Source organism: Cervus canadensis, chromosome 10 (assembly GCF_019320065.1).
Source record: "Cervus canadensis isolate Bull #8, Minnesota chromosome 10, ASM1932006v1, whole genome shotgun sequence".
Classification (NCBI taxonomy): domain Eukaryota; kingdom Metazoa; phylum Chordata; class Mammalia; order Artiodactyla; family Cervidae; genus Cervus; species Cervus canadensis.
The window spans coordinates 71527099-71549464 of record NC_057395.1 but is presented as its reverse complement, the minus strand read 5'-3'; the positions used below and the strand labels follow the sequence as shown (position 1 = coordinate 71549464).

Sequence of the window (22366 nt, the reverse complement as noted above, 5' to 3'; positions counted from 1 at the left end):
GAGCTCAGTTCAGACCCGGGTACAAATCCTAACTCCATCACTGCCTCTGCATCCTTGGATACTTTTGTGAGCCTCAGTTTCCTCATGTGTAAAATGGGAGTGAGGTCCCTATCTGTCTGGTTGTAAGGATGATATTCAGTTCATTCGCTCAGTAGTGTCTGACTCTTTGCGACCCCATGGACTGCAGCACGCAGGCCTCCCTGTCCCATCACCAACTCCTGGAGCTTACTCAAATTCATGTCCTTCAAGTCAGTGATGCCATCTAACTATCTCATCCTCTGTCGTCCCCTTCTCCTCCCGCCTTCAATCTTTCCCAGCAAGGATGATATAAAATGATGGATATAGATGGTCCAGAACATAGGAGATGGTAAATTGGAGGTCACTGCTATTTCTTTCCCCTGAAGGGGGCCGACAGAGCTGGGTCCCCCCACCCCTGCTGTCTCTGAGCTTGTGCCTGCTTATCATCTGGTTTAGGCTGACAGCTTTCTTCATGGGTCACCTGTTTTCCAGAAAGTGCAGTGGGAGGCCTGCCTGAGCATGGACCGCCAGTGCAGGCAGTTCCTGGCCTTTGTTCCTCCCCTGAAATGTGTCTGGGCAGCTTCCCAGGAAGCCCTGAAGAGCACAGGGGGTGGGCGCAAGAGGCAGGCTCTGCTTTCCCTCCCCCCTGGGGCGCCCTTGCCACCTGTATCCTGCGGGCTCCCTGAGGCCTCCTTCCCCGGGGAACCAGCCAGTTCCTGCTCCCTGAACATGTACCGTGTCTGGTGCTACAGCCGGGCTTCCCTGTGGGGCTCGTCTTCCATCTGGACCGCACCCTCAGGTCTCTGTCCTCTGTTCTGACTTCCTTCATCCTGTTTTCCACACAGCAGCCAGCGGAAGCTTTTACAGGACTGCCCTGTGGGAAACCCTTCAGCAGATTGCCCTTTCCTGTGACCTGTGAGATCTCCCTGCCCTCCACCCACCTAACTCTCTCTCTGGCCTCATCTCTCACCATCTGATTCAGACACTTAACGCCCGCATGTCCCTCTGATAGGCGACTGATAGCTCTCCTTCCTTGTCCCTTCCCCCTGCTGACTCCTCTATTTTCTCCTTAGAGGGAACCTCTCCTACCTTCTTGTAACCATTTGTCAGCTCTTCAGCTTCTGGGGGCTCCAGGTGTCCCTTGCGGTCACCTCATTTTCACCTGCTGCCGTGGTCCCAGTGCTGCTTCCTCTCGTGTGTGTCTCTCAAAACTCTCTGCCTCCCTCATGAGGGAAAAGGGGATTGGGTGTAGGGCCCACCCAGATATGGAGAAGGCGATGGCACCCCACTCCAGTACTCTTGCCTGGAAAATCCCATGGACGGAGGGGCCTGGTAGGCTGCAGTCCATGGGGTCGCGAAGAGTCGGACACGACTGAGCAATTTCACTTTCACTTTTCACTTTCATGCATTGGAGAAGGAAATGGCAACCCACTCCAGCATTCTTGCCTGGAGGATCCCAGGGACGGGGGAGCCTGGTGGGCTGCCGTCTATGGGGTCGCAGAGTCAGACACAACTGCAACAACTTAGCAGCAGCAGCAGCCACCCAGATAATCCAGGAAAAACTCAAGATTTTTCATCCCATCTTTTGCCCTGTACAGAAGTCTGTGTTCTGGGGATTAGGATATAGCTGTCTTTTGGGGGGCTCACCATTCAGCCCCCTGCACCAGCCGCAGGGGCTGGGGAGGGGAGTCCTCCCTCTTGAAATCTGCTCACCTCTCACCTTCTGCAGCCCGCACGCTCCTGGCTTCCCTTCCATCTCTCTGGCAGCTCTTCTCCAGGCTCACAGGCTTCTGTAAGCCACTGGGCGCTGGTGCTTGCCCAGGCTTCCTTTCCTGCTCTTTCCTCTACATTCCCTCCCTGGGGGAGCTCATTCAAGACCACAGCCTCCGTATTCCTACTCACAGCTCCAGCCTGGATCTCTCTGGGAGCTCCAGACCTGCACAGATGCTGGCTCAGTCCCCGTGCACGTGAAGGTCTCAGCGGCGTCCCTGCTTCACATACCCAAGATCACAAGGACTGCGCTTCTCTCCCCATGCCTCCACCCCTCCTCCCTGTTCAGAGCTTGATCCTCTTCCTGCGCTCTCTGTCTCAGAGTCAGAATCGTTTCTCACCCAGGCCTGACCTGAAACATCCTCCTTGACACCCCTTTCTGTCCACCTGGCATGTCGGCCTCACCATCCCAGTCCGAGACACCATCATCATTCAAAAACTTGACTGCAGCTGTCTAGCTAGGCATTGCCCTCTTTAGCATCAAACCCATGTCTCTGTCACTCTCAGATCAGAACCCAATCCTCCTTGTGCCCCTATAGCCTCTCTAGTCCCACCAGTGCTCCCCTCTCAGGACGTGTGTTCAATCCCTCTCACACCATGTTCTACTTCCACTGCATGGCCTTCGTACATGCTGTTCCCTCTGTCTAGATGCTCTTCCAGCCTTCCTGCTCACCCCCGCTTTTGCCTGTTGCTGTTCAGTCGCTAGGTCATGTCCAACTCTTTGATACCCCATGAACTGCAGCACACCACGCTTCCTTGTCCTTCATCATCTCTGGGAGCTTGCTCAAACTCATGTCCATTGAGTCAGTGATGCCATCCAACCATCTCATCCTCTGTTGCCCCCATCTTCTCCTGCCCTCAATTTTTCTCAGCATCAGGGTCTTTTTTAGTGAGTCAGCTCTTTGCATCAGGTGATCAAAGTATTGGAGCTTCAGCATCAGTCCTTCCAATGAATATTCAGGGTTGATTTCCTTTAGGAAATCTCATCCTTAGCTCTTAGCTCAACCTCTGCTTTCTCTGGGAAACCATCATCAGCCCTCTAGCTGAGTGAGTTCTTTTGTTTGTTACCTCTTTGGTAGGTCTGTGTTCATGCTTCCCAGGAGCTGACTTGGCTTGTGACTGTGCATTCACCAGTGTGACATTTACTTAAAGCCTGTATTTCTTTCTGGACTGTAAGCCTCATGGGACCAGGACTCCTCCAATGCAGGGAGTGTGGGTTGGATCCCTGGTCAGGGAGCTGAGATCCCACTTGCCTATGGACAAAAAACCCAAAACATAGAAGAGAGGCAATATTGTGACAAATTCAATAAAGACTTAAAAAAAGAAGAAGAAGAAAGAAACTGGAGGCTCAGAGAGGTGAGGTCACCTGTCCAAGGTCAAACAGCTGGTTGGCAGTTCCCCACCCTTCAGTGTTCCCAGGGCAGAGTACTTTTTGAGAATCCAATCAACTTTTGGCTGAGTGGGCATTCAATTCATCTTGCCGGGGAATCCAACAACTCACTGGATGCAGAGTCTGCGACAGAGTCGGTTCTTTGTCGGCTGAATGACTTCCGGAGAGATCTGATTACTCTGATATCCTGCTGATGGGGGGCTTGGCGGCCCTGGCCCTGCTGGCCCCCTGGGGGCCCCAGGCTGGGTTTCCCGCACAGGAGACAGCTCATGTGGGTGCTCCCAGGATGCCCTTGGGCCAGTGGGTCCCTGACTACTCCCTCCCCAGCCAGGGTGACCACTTCTTGTCCAGAATCCCAAGTTCCAGAGAAGGCTCCACCCTGGTAGAGATGTTAAAAATGGTCTGAGTCTCTCCCTGGCTGGGGAAAAGCTCTTCCAGAGAGATGGCAGTTGCTTCCCCACCATCTCCCAGCACCTGCTCTGCTTTTCTTAACAGCCTGTGCGAAAGACCCTAGCCGAGAGGCAGGGGCTCTTGCCCGTGGGCTGAACCTGCCACCTTTTTAAAATCCTTAAATTGTTCTTGGACAGGGAGGCAATCTTTTTGGCTGTTGAGGAAACAGGCTCAGAGAACTCAAGTGTCTTGTCTAAGATCACACAGCTGGAGAAGAGGCAGAGCTGGGAGTCCAGTCTGATGAGCTGGTCCCCAAGTCCCTGTCTATAAGCTCTTTGCTTTGGGTCCCGAGTGTCGTTGGTGGGGATGAGCATACGGGATAGGATCACCAAGATAGCCAAGTAGTTAGTGCCCTTTCTGGGGTTGTGGGAAGATCTTTTAAGAAAAAACAAAAACTTTATTTTGTATTGGAGTATAGCCAATTAGGGCTTCCCAGGTGGTGCTAGTGATAAAGAACCCACCTGCCAATGTAGGATACGTTACAGACTCTGGTTCAACCCCTGGGTCGGGAAGATCCCCTGGAGGAGGGCATGGCAACCCACTCCAGTATTCTTGCTTGGTCTTCCCTGTGGGGAAGTGACTTGGAACACAAGGGGAGAATGGATACATGTATGTGTATGGCTGAGTCCCTTTGCTGTCCACTTGAAACAAACACATCGCGTTCCAAGTCGTTTCAGTCATGTCCAGCTCTTGGCAACCCCATGGACTGTAGCCCACCAGGCTCCTCTGTCCACAGGGTCCTCCAGTTTATGCGTGTTTGTGTTTTCTCTTTTCCCCTCTGCTCCCTTGCAGGTAGAACTGCATGTCCACCTGGATGGCGCCATCAAGCCCGAAACCATCTTATATTATGGCAGGTAAGTCCACAGATAAGAGGCCTTCTTCCCTAGGAGGCCTCTGGAGAGTTCCACGTTGTTTGGATTGACTTACTGAAATCTCGTGACAACTTATGAGGTGGGTATATTATTGTCCCCAATGTACCGGCAAGGAAACCGAGTCAGGGTAGGGGAAGTGAGTTGTGATGTAAACAGGTGTGATCCTGAGTCCATGCCCCTGACCATTGCCCAGTGAGCTGGAGGTTTCGATGAAGTATTGCAACTACTTAGCTGAGGGCAAGCATGCTAAGTGCTCCATAAATGTCACTTTATAATGATATTACTATTATTAATTATAACCTGTGGTTCTGACTAAGTGGGGTGAAGCCACTGGGCTTATCTCTGCCTGTCTATTGCCCAATGTCAAGTACCAGCTGTTGACACAGGGTCCCTAATGAGGCCATTAGGGTGGGTTAACCAGGTACCCAGATGGGATCTAATCGCGGGCACCGATTGAGGGGTCATATCACGCTCATTAGTGGAGCAAGAATCTGAGAGCGTCCAGGGCAGGTTAGAGGGAGGAGGAAAGGGAGGAGCCCTTGTAGGGCAGCTGGTCGGGTTTCCTGTTTCCCACGTCCACTTGGCATCCTGGGAACCATCTAGGCACTTCTTTGGGCTCCAGAGGAGGGGTGTGGGTTTGATCCAGCTGGAGTTTGATCGTGAGGTCAGCGGGCAGGGGGCCGGGGAGTCGGTCAGACTGGGATATGGACAGAACATGCTGGAGGCCTCCCCGGTGGGGTGGGCTGGGGCTGAGAGGGGGAAGCATGGGTGTGTCTGGTCTGACGCCTCCTCCACCCCAGCCAAATCCAGTGGCCTTTTACCTGCCCTGTGCCTTGAGCCTTCATTGACTGTGTTCTCACCTGTTTCTTTCTTTTTTTTTTTTGGCTCCCATGCCACATGGCTTGCAGGATCATGGTTCCCTGACCACCCTCGGCAGTGAGACTAGAGAGTCCCAACTCCTGGACCACTAGGGAATCCCCTCACCTGTTTCTTCTTATTCTATCTTGTCTCTGGCAGCTTTAATTTCTTTCTCAATCTCCTTCCTGACTTTGCCACTCTTCTCCAAAGCCCATTCTGAATCTGACCACTCTCTCTTCCCTGTCACCATCCTGGTCTGAGCCACTGGACTATTGCAACGACTTCCTGACTGGTCTCCAGGTGTCCAGCCTGACCTCCCCCATCTACTGTCCCCACAGTACTGGAGTCAGAACAATCATCTTAGAACATTGTGCAATTGGATCGCTTCCTTGCTCAGACCCTCCCCACTTGCTCGGGGTCAAAGCCAGTGTCCACACATGGCCCTTGCAGGTCTACAAAGCCTGTGTTAATCTTTTTGACCTCTTCTACTACGTCTTGGTTAGTTCATGCCAAATGTTCTCAAACATGCCAGACCTAATAAGCAAAGAATTTGGGTAACTTACCCAAGATCACACAGCCTTTAAATAAGAGCTGGGATTTAAACCCAGGTCATTGGATTTGAGAGTTTGCCATCTTTCCCTGGACACACAAATAGTCTCATTTGTTCTTTCCTGTACCTTGAAAAGAAAGTACGATCTGTGTTTTACTGACAAGGATGTGGAGGTCCTCAGGGGGACAGCTCCAGCCCAAGGTGACTTGGTTCCTACTGGAGGAGGATGGACTTTGAACACCAAAGCCTGTGTTCATCCTCTTTATTGGGCTCTTGTTGTTCCTTTTGTTCAGTTGCTCAGTCGTGTCCAGCTCCTTGTGACCCCATGGACTGCAGCCCTCCAGGCCTCCCTGTCCCTCACCATCTGCCAGAGTTTGCCCAGCTTCATGTTCATTGCATCGGTGAGGCTGTTCAGCCATCTCATCCTCCGATGCCCTGTTCTCCTTCTGCCCTCAATCTTTCCCAGCATCAGGGACTTTTCCAATGGGTCATCTATTTGCATCAGATGACCGAAATGCTGGAACTTCAGTTTTGGCATCAGTCCTTCCAGTGAATATTCAGGGTTGGTCTCCCTTAAGATTGACTGGTTTGATCTTGCTGTCCAAGGGACTTTCAGGAGTCTTCTCCAGCACCACAGTTCAAAGGCATCAATTCTTGGCATTCTGCCTTTTCTTTGGTCCAGCTTGAACAACCATATGTGACCACTGGGAAGACCATAGCCTTGACTATACAGATCTTTGTGGGCAGAGTAATGTCTCTGCTTTTCAACACACTGTCTAGATGTGTCATAGCTTTCCTGCCAAGAAGCAGTTGTCTTCTGATTTCATGGCTGCAGTCCCTGTCTGCAGTGATTTTGGAGCCTAAGAAGAGGAAATCTTCTTGGCTCTTAGTGTATCTCAACACCAAGCAAGGCAGAGAATTGAGCAACAACCAGGGCATGACCATGGCTGATTGGGGCGCCATCTAAGAACTGAGCTTGGCCCTTGGTGGAGAGAGGTTTGGCTGCCGTGAGTGGCTGTGGGTGGCAGGGGAAAGTGAAAAGTGAAAGTGTTAGCCACTCGGTTGTCGTGTCTGACTCTTTGTGACCCCACTGACTGTATGCAGCCCTCCAGGCTCCGCAGTCCATGGGATTCTCCAGGCAAGAATACTGGAGTGGGTTGCCATGCCCTCCTCCAGGGCGTTTCCTGACACAGAGATCAAACCCGGGTCTCCTTCATTGCAGGTGGATTCTTTACTGTTTGAGCCACCAGGTGGCAAGGGACCTAGGAACAGTTCCTTCCTGTCTCAACCTTGGGTCCCAGGGAGGAGTTTTACATCTTAGTCTAGCAGCTTCCAGAGGCCCAGTCCCCTGAGCGGTGCTGGACCGTCTCCTAGGGGACCGCTGCAGCAGCTCTGGCTTCTGCCCTGGTTTTCCTCTGTTCCCCACACCCCAGCCAGGAGGAGCTCTTTAAAAAGTACATCTTTGCATGTCACCCCCTTGCTTAGAATCCTTCAGTGGCTTCCCAGGGCTTTCAGAATAAGGTCCCAGCTCCTATGAAGCCCCCATCTGGCCCTGCCTGCCCCTTGGTTCATCCGCTACTGGCCCCCTCTGATCTGCAGCTGCCCTGCTCTGGAATTTTCTCATTGCTTTTTCCTGGGGCTCTAGCGGGGCTCTGATCCTACCTGCCTGTATCTCTCTTTCTGCTCCCTCAGGGAAAAAGGACAATCTCACTCTTTGCTTAACTGTCACCTCCTCCAAAAAGCCTTCCCAGGTCACTCTATCTGTGGGGCAAAAAGATCTCTCTTGGGTGGCTGTGGAGAAAAAGAGACTAATGGGAGAAATATTTAGGATGAAATAACTGGGGCTTGGGGACCAGCTGTTGATGAGTAAGGGAGATGGCATCTGGGGGAGGCTCCTGACTCGGGTTCAGGCAACTGAGTGTGTGGAGGAGTGTGTGCGTGCTAAGTTGCTTCAGTCATGTCCGATTCTTTTGCGACCCCATGGACTGTAGCCCGCCAGGCTCCTCTGTCCCTGGGATTCTCCAGGCAAGAATACTGCAGTGGGTTGCCATGCCCTCCTCCAGGGGACCTTCCCAATCCAGGAAGCGAATCTGTGTCTCTTGTGTCTCCTGCATTGGCAGGTGGGGTCTTTATCCTAACTAGCACCAGGAAGGATGAGCCACATTAGGAAATGTGGAGCCTAGGAGAGGGTGGGGCTTGGGGGAGGCACAAAGGGGGTGGTCAGACACAAGGGTCGCTTTGGTCTTGGCTATCTATCCAGGGCCAGCACACTGTGGGTCCTCAGATGGCAATGGGAAGAGGGAGAAGATTGAAAGCTCTGGATCTGGGACTTCCCTGGTGGTCCAGCAGTTCAGACTCTCCACTTCCAATTCAGGGGGCACGGGTTCGATCCCTAGTCAGGGAACTAAGATTCTCCATGCTATATGGAGTAGCAAAAGAAAAAGAAAAGAAAAAAAACAAAAAAGTTCTGGATCTCTGGATTGGTCCAGGGGGCCTGCGGCAAATGTGGCCACTGTGTTTGGAAAGGGAGCTGGAGGCTTAGCCTTACCATCTCTGCCTTCCACTCACCAGCTCCCAGAAAGATATGCCAAATATAGCATCTAACAACTGGTACGGGCTCTGCAGAGGCCATGGTGACTGGGGATGGCCTCATGAGGGTGACTTTGAGGCAGGCTGGCCAGCAGGGGATGGCCCAGGGGGCACTGAGCACCTGACCTTGGTGCCAGGACCACACCATGAGCATCATCTTCCCTGGGAACACCTGGCAGGGATGGAGGCCTGACTAGGAGCTTGAGCACCAGGGTGACCCCTGGTGATACCCACAGGACACTCATGAGGCCTGGGGTCACCTTGAAGTGGAAGAGGACATGTTTAGGGGGATTTAGGGAACAGGTATTTATGTAGAGAAACATTTTAGTATTTTAATAACAAGCTATTAAAAGGACTGCAACACTTTGGTCCATTTTCCATTTCTTTGGCAGTGTCATCCCTTCTGTCTTCTGTTCTTGCTCTGCCGGTCACTGGAGGCCGAACCTCTTGGTTGAATCACTTAATATTCTTAATCATTTGCTCCCATTTTTTATCTTGTCTTTTGTTCTACTTGCAGGAGGATTTTCTCAATTCTATTTTCCATTCCTTTTATTATTACATTCTGATGTTCACGGCCCTATTCTTCTAGATCTCCGAAAGCTCTTTCTTCCTCCCTGAATGTCCCCTTTTTAAAAAGGACTGTTCTCGTTTCAAGGATGGAGCATTGTCTCCTCTCCTTGAGGCTGTTCGTTTTAAGGTTTTTAAACTTTCTCTGCCTGTTTGTTTCCTACAGTTCCTTTGATCTCTTGACCCTCATGGGAGAAGCCTCTCTTGACTGTCTGGGATTCTTTGCCTGTCACTTTTATCTTACAAGTGGAAAAACTGAGGCCCGGGGTCACTCATGGTTGAGGACAGGGCCCAGAAGAGCAGAGAAGTGAGGAAGCCAGCCCAGCATTGCACCCAGTGGGCCCCAGCTGGGAGGAGGCCGGGAGCTCTGTGGAGAATCGGAGGCCCTGGAGCAGAAAGGCTGTTCTCAGCCAGCCTGTACTGAGCGGCCACATGTGGGGGGCTGTGGGCAGGAAGGGGAGAGAGCTGGGGAGGCCCCGGTGCTCTGCCGGGACAATGGGCTGGGCCAGCCTCTCTGATGTGCCGGCCACCGGAGGGTGGGGTGGGGAAGTCCGGCGCCTGCCCCTGCCCCGGGCATTGTGTGCTGCAGTTCTTGCCCCTGATAACCCTTGACCTGGCACAGGATCAGCTAGCTCTACAGCGAGCTTGCCCTTGCACCTTGCATGTCCCCAGACACCCGTGTGTGTGTGTGTGTGTGTGTGTGTTCATGTGTTAAATGGGCTTTAACACCAGTTGTCCTCCTTGAGATTTGTTGGCTGGTCATGGCTTCGGTGGCAGGAGGTCCTGGAAGGACTTGGGTCCTGGTTCTATACGCCCTGGGCCTCAGTTTTCCCATCTGTCCAAAGGGAGGAGCTGGATACCTGCCCCCTGTGAGGAACTGGTAGGGTCCTGCCCAGGGTCATCTACCATCCTCATTGTTTCGTCCCCAGGAAGCGGGGCGTCCCCCTCCCCGCCGACACACCAGAGGGGCTACAGAACATCATCGGCATGGACAAGCCACTCAGCCTCCCAGGCTTCCTGGCCAAGTTTGACTACTACATGCCTGCCATCGCGTGAGTCTTCCCACCCCTCAGGCCCTGGGCAGCGTCATGCCATGCTGCCGGCCCCCAGCCTGCATGCCTCAGCCTGTGGGGCAGGGAAAGGCACTGAGCCACCCTGCTCTACCTCTCAGCATTGGCTGCACGCCTGCTGCAAATCTCCCATGCCTTTGGGCCTTGGTTTTCCCTTCTGGAAAGTGGGTGTGATGGGCTGAAACTCCTCTCCTTCCATAGCAAAGTGACAGGATGTGGGGGGTTAAGAACACAGATCCTAGTATCAGAATCTTTCATGAGATAACTGCGACACTGGGGAGATTTGCCCTCTCTGGGCCTCGGTTCCCTCATCTAGACAATGAGGCTTATGACCCTCTCCCTCCCAGGCTGGGGTTTGGAATGGACACAGCGCTGTCCTCAGCAAGCCCCCTGTTACTATTAGGACAGTTGCTACCTTTATTGACAGCCAGGCACTGCTGGTTTGATGTTACTTTTCATTCCTTCCATTTTTAAATTTATTTTTCATTCCTTCCATTAAAAAAAAAATAGACTATCTTAGACATAGAAGAAGGTAATGTGTACAGCTCACAGAACTGTCCTCTTTGTAGTTGTTCACAGTCCTGAGAGCTGGACCCCCTCCTCGTTGGCAGAGGAGGAGATGAAGGCTCAGAAAAGTTGAAGGACCTTACTCAGGACCACACAGCCGGCAAGGGGCGAAGCCCAGATTCTCGTCCTGGTGTCACCTAGAGCTTCCTGGCATGAAGCAGAGGTTCCCAAGGCAGGCGATAACTGGGCCTTGGCAGTCAGTGCTGCCGGAGATCAGAGGGGGATGAGGTGGAGGGGGCTGGAGGAGGCAGGGAAGGCTGCCTGGAGGAGGAAGTATGGACGGATCCTTGGGAGGGAAAGGTGTGCTATTGTCCAGAGGGCTGGACCTAAGGAAAGGTCTGGAGGACAGGCTGTTGGAGGACCAGTGAGGAGGGTGTGTGAGTCGGATAGAAGCCCTTGGCTGCGTAAGTGGCAGGACAGGAATGAGGAGTCCTGGGGAAGGAAGGAAGATGTGTGCCAAGGCTGCTGGCTGCTTTCTGGAAGCTTCTGGACTCAGCCTGGAGGGCCCCCAGGGCGCCCATCCTCGGCCCATCAGTAGATGCTATGGTACACATGCTGCCTCCCCCTGGACACCCCGCACCAGGACACATGGACGGGCAGAGCTCACATACAGGCGGAGGTGCCTCTCCTGCGCTGCTACCCAGCTCCCATCTCTCGGCCACAAGACAGAAGAGAGCCAGCTTCCTGAAGGCTTAAGGCAGTTTTGATCTGCATTTCCTTGGTGATGAGTGACGTCAGGCACCTTCTCGTGTGCCTGTTGGCCATTTGTATGTCTTTTGACACATGTCTATTCAGGTCCTCTATTTTCTAAAACTATTTATTTATGTGGCTGTGCTGGGTCCTAGTTGTGGCCTGTGGGACCAGTTCCCTGACCAGGGATTGAACCTGGGCCCCCTGCATTGGGAGTACAGAGTCTTAGTAACTGGATCAACAGGGAAGTCCCCCTTTGCCTATTTTTTTTTTTTTAAATCAGTTTTTGTGTTGTTGTTTGCTTTGCTGTTGAGTTGTAGGACTTCCTTCCACATTCGGGGCATTAGCCCCTTATCGCATGTGTGGTTTGCAAACACTTTCTCCCCTTCGGTAGGTTGCCTGTCTCTCTGCTCCTGGTTTCCTTTGCTGCGTGGAAGCGCTTCAGTTTGGTGCAGTCCCCCTCTAGTTTTGCTTTTGTTGCCTCTGTGTGTCCTTTTCTCCTATTTCTCCTCCCTGCTGTCCTACATCTATCACTCAAGAAATATTTCAGCGGCTGCAGTGTCCTGGACTCTGTTCTTGGCTGAGGGATCGTAGCCATGACAAGACAGAAGGGTCCTTGTCTCACGGAGACTATGTTCTAGGTTGGGGAGGTGAAACCCGGCTAATAAAGAAACCATGTGATCTGTCATGTCAGCTGGCGATGAGCGGCAGGGAGAAAACTGAAGCCCGGGGAAGGGGCTGGAGACGGGCGAGAGGCTGTTTTAAAATGAAGTGGCCAGGGAAGGCCTCCCTGAGGAGGTGAAGCTGGAGCCAGGCTCTGAATGGAGGGAGCAGGAAGGACAGGGTGATCCGAGGAGGAGCCTGCAGGCCAGGGAGCTGCAAACACAAAGGCCCCGACCTGCGAACTAGCTTGACTGTTCGCTGGGTGCAAAGGTGGCCCTGGAGGCCTCAAGGAAGGAGCGGGGAGGTTGGCAGGGACCGGATTATGCAGGCCTTGTGGGCGGGGTCTCAGAGTTGAGATTTCCTCTATGAGGTGGGATGCCATTAGGGTTCAGAGTGGAGGAGCGACACTTATTTTTGGCAGCATCGGGTCTTAGTTACGGCACTCAGGATCTTTCATGGTGTGATGTGAGATCTTTCATTGAGGTGCAGGACTTTAGTTGTGGTGCAGGGTCTCTCTAGTTTGGTGCAGGACTCTCTAGGTGCGGTGCAGGGTCTCTCTAGTTGCAGCACGTGAACTTAGTTGCTCGGCAGCCTATGAGATCTCGGTTCCCTGACCAGGGATTGAACCCTGGTTCCCTGAACTGCAAGGCAGATTCTTAAGCACTGTACCAGGGAAGTCCCAGAGCGGTGTTCTTTGATTTCCATTTTTAAAAGACTGCAGTAGTTGCTGTACCCAGGCAAGTGTGGAGATGGAGAGGCTGGTGAGGTGGTCGAACCGGGCTGGAGGGGGTGAGGATTGGCATCAAGTTGGGAAGCAGAGCTGACAGGATGTGCTGGGCTTCTAGGATCTTCTCCAGAGCTTGTGGCTGGGGGATGAGAGATTGGGGGCCCCACGTGGGTTTGGTCTGCCATGGGTTGGGGACAGCTTTGTCACTCCTGGAGCTCCCAAGGGACCTGGGGAAGGTTGTCTCGAAGCCCTCTCTTCCCTTCCCAGGGGCTGCCGGGAGGCCGTCAAAAGGATCGCCTACGAGTTTGTGGAGATGAAGGCCAAGGAGCACGTGGTGTACGTGGAGGTGCGCTACAGCCCGCACCTGCTGGCCAACTCCAAGGTGGAGCCAATCCCCTGGAACCAGGCTGAGTGAGTGACCCCCGGAGGGCCGTGGTGGGGTGGCCTGGCCGGGCCTGGGGCCGAGGGGCACACTGGGAGCCCTGGCCCACACAAGACTTTGATCTTGCATCCTGAGCTGGTCCGCAGCCTCAGCAAGATGGGCCTGACTCTGCCATGAGGGACGTGGTCCCCATCCCTCACCCAGGCTTCTGTTCTTACCTTGGGCAAAGTGTTTGGCTGTGTCTTGCCATCCGTAGTCCTGGGCACGGGCCTGTGGTCTAGGAACGTGAATTTGCATATCCAGTGACATCTAGGGGTCACTTCCTCACCCAGTAGCTGAAGTGATATGACCCATTCTTGCCCCTTCTGCCTAGACCCCAGGGATGACCCCCGTGGTGCCTCTCAATCACCTTGCCCCCTTCTAGCCGTGACTCTGATACTTGTGGACAAGTGGGAGTCAGAACACCTTAGCTTAGCGGAGCTCTCCGTCTTGAGTAGGGGGCTGTCTGATGACCCCCCAAGTTGAGACAGCACTTCCGGGTCTGAAAGCCCCCCAGACCCAAGGAAGATGGAAGGGGGTGTCCTAGGCCTTGGGGCCATCTCCCTTGGCCTTTCCGCAGAGGCAGTGGGTTAGTGGGGCCGAGGGCTTCTCCTGGAAGACCCCTCCTTCCTCTCTCTCCTCCCTCTTCCGTCCCAGCCTCTGTCCTTTATGCCTGCCTTTGTCTCGGGCCCACGCCTCTCTTTCCCACACACAGAGGGGACCTCACCCCGGATGAGGTGGTGTCGCTGGTGAGCCAGGGTCTGCAGGAGGGGGAGCGGGACTTCGGCGTGAAGGTGCGGTCCATCCTGTGCTGCATGCGCCACCAGCCCAGTGAGTGTGACCCCGGCCCCGGCCGCCCATCTGATGCCACCACCGTGACCTGGCCGGGCACGGGGGTCGTACCTGGTCTCCTATGTGTCCCCCCACCTCCACCCCGTGGTCTCCCTTGAGCCCATCAGCTGGACCGTGGCAGGGCCTCCTTCCAGGCAGGCTCAGAACTTCCTGCAACAGACTTGGCTCCCCAGGGAGGCTGAGGCTGAGAGCCATGTGACCTGCAGAAGGCTCAAAACCAAGGGAGCCTGTGCAACAGAGAGACGCCTAAGCCAGGTTCCCATCAGTGCACAGTCCCCGCTGGAGACTCTGTGGGCTGCGCCCCCTCCTGTTGGAGCTGCAGAACTTGGGACTAGGGTCTGAGCTCTGTGGCCTGAAGGGTCTCCCTATGGCTGACACCAGTCACATCTCCAGGGCTTGTGCTTCCAAGGCTGGGTGACTCTGGCCAGATCACGTCACCTCTCTGGACTTCAGATACACCTTGTCACAGGAGGTGACCGTACTCACCCTATTCTCTGCCCTACGGAGGAGTGAGACCTCAGTGAGGGGCTGATGTCAACCCACAGGGCCTCCCTGGACAGAGTGGCTTGTATTTTCTCTAATCCTCGCAGGGGCCTAGGAGGTAGGACCAATTTGACATTGGCAGTCGATAAATTCGACCACCATTTATCCCCATTCGACAGATGATGAAACTGAGGTAGAGGCTCAATCAGAAGAGCACAAAGCCCGGATCGGAAGCCAGGGCCATCTGGTTGCAGAGTCTGTGGTGTGGTTCATTCTTTACGATGACCTCACTGGTTGCAAGTGTGTAGTAGTTAGGAATACGTTTAGTAACACGAGTGTGAGTTACGTTTCAGGTTTAAATGTTAACCTGTGTGGACCTCCAGCCCCTCTGCTGAGTTGACGTGGTGTCAGGGATTGAGAAAGAGAACTGCCTTTTGTCCTTTACTGAGCCCAGGCCCTACCCTCAGGGTTTCACCCGTGGGGCCTTGGCAAAAGCATCCCTGTGACCTTGTGCCACAGTGGGTGGCGTCCGCTCTGCAAGGAGGGGACGCTGAGGCCCGGAAGTCTATGGAGTCAGGCCTGGAAAACGGGACCCGGGGCCCTCTGCCTTGCGCTGGCCTTGGATGGGAGGCAGGGGTGTGTGGGGTGGGAGGTCGTTCTCCTCCGTGCTGCTGCCAGAGGCCCAGCGGGCATCTCGCCCACAGGCTGGTCCTCCGAGGTGGTGGAACTGTGTAAGAAGTACCGAGAGCAGACTGTGGTGGCCATTGACCTGGCCGGAGATGAGACCATTGAAGGCAGCAGCCTCTTCTCTGGACACGTGCAGGCCTACGCGGTGGGTCCTGGGGGAAGGAGGTTGGGGAGCTGCAGGCATGGGGAAGCCGCATGCAGGGAGCTTATCTCCACCCTAGTAGGGAGCGGTCACATGGACCGGGGATCCCAAGGCCCCCTGGGCTTCCAAGTGTTCTTGACTTGGGTCTAAAGTATTAGTGGCTTAGTCATGTCCAACTCTTTTGCAACCCCATGGACTGAACCCGCCAGGCTCCTCTGTCCATGGAATTCTCCAGGCAAAAAGTAATGGAGTGGGTAGTCTTTCCCTTCTCCGGGGGATCTTCTGAACACAAGGATTGAACCCCAGTATCCTGCATTGCAGGCAGATTCTTTACCATCTGAGTCACCAGGGAAGCTGTCTAAGGGGCTCTAGAAATTGGAACTCTGGTATGAAGGAAAAAACCCCACTGGATGCTGGGGGTCCTGTGTTGGAGCCTTTCTGCCTAATGATTTGCTCTGTGACCTTGGGCAAGACGGTCTCTTCTCTGGCCCTGTTCCAACTGGTGGGATGACGGGGTTGAATGGAGCCAACCTCTTAAAACCTCATGATATCCTTCCTGTGGAAGGGGTGAAGCTTGGGGTGGAGAACAGGAGTTCTGGAGTCTGCCTGGCTTCAGAGCTCAGCCCCCACTTCCTAGCTGTCTGACCTCGGTTGTGATCCCTTGCCCCTCCCTGTAAGACAAGTATCAGAGCAGTTGTGAATGTTATCATCGGGTATCCAGACCAAGTACAGTGCCTGACACATAACAACTGTCTAATAAATGAGAGCGACCACTTACACGTGGTTACAAAAACAAAACCCACCCAGACCTCCCTTTCTGGAAGCAGGCCAGGCTGACTCAGCCCCAGGGTGCGGTGAAGGCAAGGCCCGCGGGGAGAACCCCAGGCCGCCCCTGAACTTGCCCTTGCCCTTCCAGGAGGCCGTGAAGAGCGGCGTCCACCGCACGGTCCACGCCGGGGAGGTGGGCTCGGCCGAGGTGGTGAAAGAGGTGAGTGGTACGGGTTGGTGGAGGGGTCCTTCTCCCCGCTCCCCCCGCTCCCGAGGCCCACGCTGGGCTCCACGCTGCTTGTCCGCAGGCCGTGGACACGCTCAAGACCGAGAGGCTGGGGCACGGCTACCACACCCTGGAGGATGCAGCCCTTTACAACAGGCTGCGGCAGGAAAACATGCACTTCGAGGTGAGGGGCCGGGGAGGGGAGGACAGGGAGGCGGTGTAAGTGGGGCGGGGCCAGAGGTAAGGGGCGTGACCAGGGCCACATGGGTGGGGTCAGGGGCCATGGGGGCGTGGGCTCGGGCCTAATTGCTGCTAGGTGGGGGAGAAAACCAGGGCTGACAGGTTCTTTGGACTCAGCTACAAGGCCACTGACGTGACCAGGGCAAGCATGCTGCCAGGGCAGGTGGCTCTGGCCGGGGCCAGGGGAAGGGGGAGGGGGTCAGCGTGGCCCGGGAGGATGTGGAGGTTCGTGCCAGCCACCCGCCGCCTCTTCCAGGTCTGCCCTTGGTCCAGCTACCTCACCGGCGCCTGGAAGCCGGACACGGAGCACCCGGTTGTTCGGTGAGGCCTGGTCCCACTCAGTTTTTGTTACTAGGAAAGCCAAGGGTGGGAAGGGGGTGCAGACACTGGGCGCTGGCCCCGCTGGGTCTCTCGGGTATAGAATCTCTTCCAGTGCTTGGGAAGCAGGAATTATTGTCCTCATCCTATGACAAGTGAGGAATCCAAAGCTTGGATGTGGTATAACTTGGCCAAGGTCACTCAGCTGTTGGAAAGCAGAGCTGGGGGCCCTATAGCCCCATCCAGCTCTAGCAGAATGCTCTGTTACCCACAAGGGAACATCCACACTCCAACTTCTGCCTCCTAGCAATGAGGAAGATGAGTCTCTCTTGCCCACGTGGTCTCTGGGCATTCCCCCAGCACCATCTTGACACTTCCCCCTGGAGAGTCTGTTCCCCTACCCATCCATCCAGTCCCACCCCATGGCCTTGGCCCTTCTTCAGGGTGTCCTGGAAGAAGCCTCAGGAGGGCAAAGCTGACCCAGGAGAAGTTCACCAAGAACTCTGGGTGATCACAGTCAGGCCAGCACTGATGGTCTGTCTGCCAAGATTATAACAAGGAAAGGAGCTTGGGCTCCATTTACAATGGGGGCCCAAAGTCTGCTTTAGAACGTGAAGTGAGTGGTACCTACAGGACTTCCTACAGTCTGTGAGCTGGAGGAAGACCCGAGTCGTCTAAGCAGACATGGTGTTTGAAGGAGAGGGGAAGCCCTCAGCAGGTGGTGGAGCAGGAGGGCCTAGGAGAGAAACCCGGAAGGACAGTGATACTGAAGGGACGGGTAGAAGGAAAGCCAAGTGGTGGTGTCGGAGAATTCTAGGGAAAAGGTCAACAGTATAAAATTCTGCGACACAAGTCTGGTGAGGTAAGAGCTAGGAAAAGCCCTCTGGCCTCCACAAGATGGCAGTCAGAGACGGTGCCAAGAACAGTTTCCATGGTGGGTCTGAAGAGTCAGATCCCAGTGGGACTGAGGATTGTAGGGGCAGGAGGGGTGCAGACAACTCTTCCAGAGTGGCGGCTATGAAGGGGAAGGCTAGAGAGGGTGATAGCTGGGGGTGGGTGTTGCTTTTCTAGCCCACCCCAAGCCCCCTTCTTCTTGGCTCCTCTCCTGCCTTTAGCTGGCTCTAAGCCTGGCTTCATGCTTTCAGTCTTGAGTTGCTGGTTTTGTGGCCTTAAGACAAGTCACCGGAGTTCTCTGAATTTGTTTCTTCCTCTGTACAATGATGAGATCTTCCAGGCATGTCCAAGGGTGCCACGAGGCTCAGAGGAGGGTGGACGTCCATGAGTAATGGGGCTGGGGGTGCTTCTCCCTTGCTCCCCTCCCCCATATCCAGGTTCAAAAACGACCAGGCTAACTATTCGCTCAACACGGATGACCCGCTCATCTTCAAGTCCACGCTAGACACTGATTACCAGATGACCAAGCGCGACATGGGCTTCACCGAAGAGGAGTTTAAGAGACTGGTGAGTGGCTGTGAGCCTTAACTCTGGGCTGTGTGAGTGTGTGGCCTGCAGGTCCTGGAACCTCTGGAGAACTAGGGGTGAGTCTCAACAGGCCAGGCCAAGCCAGACCCAGAGTTTGAGGTCTTCCACAGAGAAGACATCTGTGGCTGAGATCCTGACCTGGGACTGGATTTTCTATCCTGTGCTTGGGTCAAGTGCCCTGAGAGACCCTCAATGCTGTCAGCCATCTCCCCAGAAAGGGGCTCAGCTCTACATCCTACATGTGGTTTGCAGGCCACTCCTGGATCCCAGGATGAGCCCTTGATTTCAGTGGTTCTGATACCCCGTTTGTCCCCGCAGGACTCTCTCTCTGGCCCCACACATCCTGCCCTGTCTTCAAAGGTTTCTCCAGCCTTCTTCCCGCATCTGTGTGTCACGTCCCATCACTTTAACAACCCAGACCCTCATGGTCTCTGCTCTGGCACTTGCTGCCTGTGAGCCTGGACAAGGGCTCCCTACACTGAGCTTAACGAATTGCCCGTGTTTAATGAAGAGGCTGGGCTGTCACTAGATTGCCAAGGGCTCCCTCCTGTGCTGTCTGGTTTACATGCTGTCTGTCGTGCTGGCCCTTCCAGAACATCAATGCGGCAAAGTCCAGTTTCCTCCCTGAAGATGAGAAGAGGGAGCTTCTGGATCTGCTCTATAAGGCCTACGGGATGCCCTCTTCGGCCTCTGCAGGTATGTTTCTGGTGGACCTGCTGGGCTGGTGTCCTGCCCTGGCTCCCGCCTGGCTTCTGGGGGCTTCTAGCAGGATGCTCTCCACTCCTCTCCTGGGCAGCACAAAGGCTGGGTGATAACTCCCTGGCTGGTGGTATCCCCTCACAAGACCAGCTTATGTTCTGCGTAAGGCTCTCATGAGGCTGGTCTGGGGACAAGACTTTCTGAAACCCACTGCCAAAGGTCTCGGCAATTTGGGGCATCTCCAGGGCTGCCCAAAGTCAAGGGCAGGGAGTTGAGCCCAGGTCGCAGCTCTGTTCTGCTCCTTCCTTCCTCTGTGGCCTTGACAGAGCCCTCCTTGCTCCAAGCCTCAGTCTCCCCGTCTGTACAAAGGGATTCCTCTCTCGCTCTGATGTCCTGTGATTTTTTCTGTTTGTTTGTTTGTTTGATGTCCTGGATAGTACAAGTTGCCTCATCTTTTGCTTCTCTGACTTGTCAAGCAGAGCAGCGTCCGTGAAGACGCCGTGGCTACCTCTCCAAGTCCTGGCCCTGCGGATGGAGCCTTCACAGCTCCGGGGTCAAGCGACACGCTTACCTTTACTCCTTCCAGGGAGACTGTGATTTCCAGAATCATCTACCGATGATCATGAAGCCCACGTGCCTCCTTCCGTACACACATATACCTCGGCAGGGCCGTGGCTCTCCTTTGTGTGCCTGGGCCGGGATCAGGGCCTGGGGCAGGCTGAATCTGAATTCCTCCTCCTCTGGTGACTTGTGCTGAAAATCTGGTGCTCAATAAAGAAGCCAATGGCTGGGGTCGTGCAGCCCCACGGTGTGTGCACTGCGGTCTGGGGCAGGTGACTTGGGTTTTGTAGAGAATGGAAGGGGCCTTGGGGCCCCCAGTCGCAGGCAGTCTGCCCAGCAGCAGTGTCCTGAGAGCCTGGCAGGGGTTATGAATGGGAAGAGGGAGGACAGAAAGGTTTCCAGAAAAAAACAGGCTTCTCCTGAAGAGTCAGTTTCTTAAATGCTCCCTGAACTCTTAACCCCCTTCTACCCTAGGTCCTAAGGGGGAAACTTTCCTTTTGGGTTCCCATAGCTGTGAAGTGGGGTGGGAGAGGGTGAGGTGGAAGAGGACTCATTAGCTACTGGGCCGAGGAGTGGCGGCTCTGTGGAACCCTGGCATCTTCTCAGCTACTTCCCAGGTACGTGGGAGCCTGGGGCAGCACTGGGTCTCAGCTAGTCGTGGCCTTGGGGAAACAAGGCCCAGCTCCTGCTTTTTGCTGTTTACAGGAGAAACAGTCATCGTAAACCAGTCACACAAATCGTCAGCATTTATTTCCTGGGTTCTAGGTGTCACTTATCTTGGTAGAAAGGGCAGAGAGTTAATCAAGATGGTTTTGAGCACAAAAATCCCTTCCCTAAAAATGGATCTGTGAAGCTCCAGGAGGGAACCTCAGAGCTGCATAGATGGTCCAAGAGTTTAGCTCACAATGGCTTCCAAAAAAAAAAAAAAAAAAAGTAAATTGTCAGCTCCCTCCCTTCTCTGCTGAGAAAAGGTTGAAAGTTTCTAAAAAGTTTAAAAGTGCTTTTTAAAAAACGGGGTAAGAAGGTGTCCTGACTCAGAAGGCTGGAAAGGCTGGAGACGAGGGGGCTGAGCTGGGACGTGATCCCGCCCGGGCCGCTCACCCCTGGGGCCAGGACCCAGCCCCTGAGTCCCGGCACCCCCTGGATAAATTACATCATTGCGGTTACAGTGTCTTGAAATGTACCCGGGCGTGGGGGGAGGTGGTGGGGGCGTGGAGCCTGGGGGTGCGGGCAGAGGGCCTTCCAGGGAGGGGGCCGCGGGAGCCCCTGGGCCCGCCTTTCAGTCTGGCCCTGCTTGCCTGGAACACACTGCTCAGAGCAGTGCCAGGGCTCCGGGTCCACGGCGCATCTCCCGTCCAGCCTCCTCGGGCAAGGTCACGTTCAAGATGAGGTGGTGCCATCGCTGCTCTTGGGCTGGCTGCTGGCTTCCTTGTCTGAGGTGCCCACCTCCGCCTGTCCTTCTGCAGAGGAGAGGGAGAGGGGCATAGTCACAAACTTAAAGGGTAGAAGGTCTGGCAGGGCCTGGCCACAATGGGAACGGTGTGGATAAGCCTGGGGAGCAGGACAGGAGCTGGACTGGGGTGGTGGCGGCCAAAGGAAACTCTATCCGGGTCTGCATCCTTTTAATTTCTACAAAGGAAATGCATCTGCTGTTACTGGTATGCAGTGGTGGTAGTTTAAGTCGTGTCTGACTCTTGTGACTCCAGGGACTGTAGCCCGCCAGGCTCCTCTGTCCATGGGATTTCCCAGGCAAGAATACTGGAGTAGGTTGCCATGTTCCTCTCCGGGAGATCTTCCTAACCCAGAGATTGAACTTAGGTCTCCCGCATTGTAGGTGGATTCTTTACCAACTAAGCCACGGGGGAATAATTAAAATCAATGACGGGCCAGGATCATGGATGGATGCTACAAGCATCAGATGAAGAGCTGTCGAGGGTCAGGATATTTGTGTGGGTTCACCCACCATTTGTGTGGGTTGGGGTGCGGGGGAGAGGGCATGTGAGGTTCTAGCATGTGATGGGTGTTCAGCAAATGGTAATTCTTACAAGACAGGGAAAAGGGCATCAGATGATGCTGGCTCGGGACTTCCCTGGTGGTCCAGTGGTTAAGACTCCACGCTCCTCATGCACGGGGCCCAGGTTCAATCCTTGGTCAGGGAACTAGATCCTATCAGCAGCAACTAAGAGTTCACATGCCAAAGAAAAACATCGAAGATCCCGCCTGCTGCAACTAAGACCCAGCACAGCCAAATAAATAAATATTTAAAAAATGAAGATGCCAACTCAGGGGAGCACCAAGGGTGGCCTGCAGAGGGTCTAGGCTGTTTCATTGTGCTGTGTCCTCCCTAGACCACGCCTATCTCCCTCTCTGGGCCCCGTCTTTGCATCCTTAGGCTGAGCCCTTTACAGGATGAAGGAGAAACTACCGTGTACCAGGATCCCTAGACTGCAGGCTAACAAGTACTTTCCAGGTGGTCACACAGCAGCCTGGAGGCGTGATGAGGGTCATGATACGATTTGAGTGAGAAAAACCGAGGTTCAGAGGAGAAAATTGAGGCTCAGAGAGGTGAACTGAGTTGCCTGAGAGCCAAGTGGTGGAGGGAGCAGTGACCTTTTCCCTGACTGAACCCGGTCGCTAAAGCATCTCCCTCTAGGGTTTGTAAAGGCCCATCACTGCTGCCACCTCCTTCTGCCCTGACAGCTGTCT

At 54.4% G+C, this 22366-nt stretch overlaps 2 protein-coding genes across 7 annotated transcripts in view; one reads left to right on the top strand and one right to left on the bottom strand.

Annotated features, from left to right (window-relative positions):
- The window catches only part of ADA (adenosine deaminase), an 81279-nt gene extending 61380 nt beyond the window's left edge, over nucleotides 1-19899 (top strand). For all 3 annotated transcript variants that reach the window (XM_043478917.1, XM_043478915.1, XM_043478916.1), the window contains 11 exons: nucleotides 4421-4482; nucleotides 9994-10116; nucleotides 13049-13192; nucleotides 13918-14033; nucleotides 15242-15369; nucleotides 16283-16354; nucleotides 16443-16544; nucleotides 16857-16921; nucleotides 18250-18379; nucleotides 18994-19096; nucleotides 19579-19899. In XM_043478917.1, coding sequence (XP_043334852.1) covers nucleotides 10052-10116; nucleotides 13049-13192; nucleotides 13918-14033; nucleotides 15242-15369; nucleotides 16283-16354; nucleotides 16443-16544; nucleotides 16857-16921; nucleotides 18250-18379; nucleotides 18994-19096; nucleotides 19579-19592 — 939 coding nt within the window. In that variant the 5' untranslated portion in view covers nucleotides 4421-4482; nucleotides 9994-10051 and the 3' untranslated portion in view covers nucleotides 19593-19899. The remainder of the gene's footprint in view (nucleotides 1-4420; nucleotides 4483-9993; nucleotides 10117-13048; nucleotides 13193-13917; nucleotides 14034-15241; nucleotides 15370-16282; nucleotides 16355-16442; nucleotides 16545-16856; nucleotides 16922-18249; nucleotides 18380-18993; nucleotides 19097-19578) is intronic.
- A 481-nt stretch (nucleotides 19900-20380) lies between these two features.
- Nucleotides 20381-22366, bottom strand: part of PKIG (cAMP-dependent protein kinase inhibitor gamma) — a 76740-nt gene continuing 74754 nt past the window's right edge. For all 4 annotated transcript variants that reach the window (XM_043478920.1, XM_043478922.1, XM_043478921.1 and 1 more), the window contains exon 4: nucleotides 20381-21120. In XM_043478920.1, the coding sequence (XP_043334855.1) occupies nucleotides 21041-21120 (80 nt within the window). In that variant the 3' untranslated portion in view covers nucleotides 20381-21040. The remainder of the gene's footprint in view (nucleotides 21121-22366) is intronic.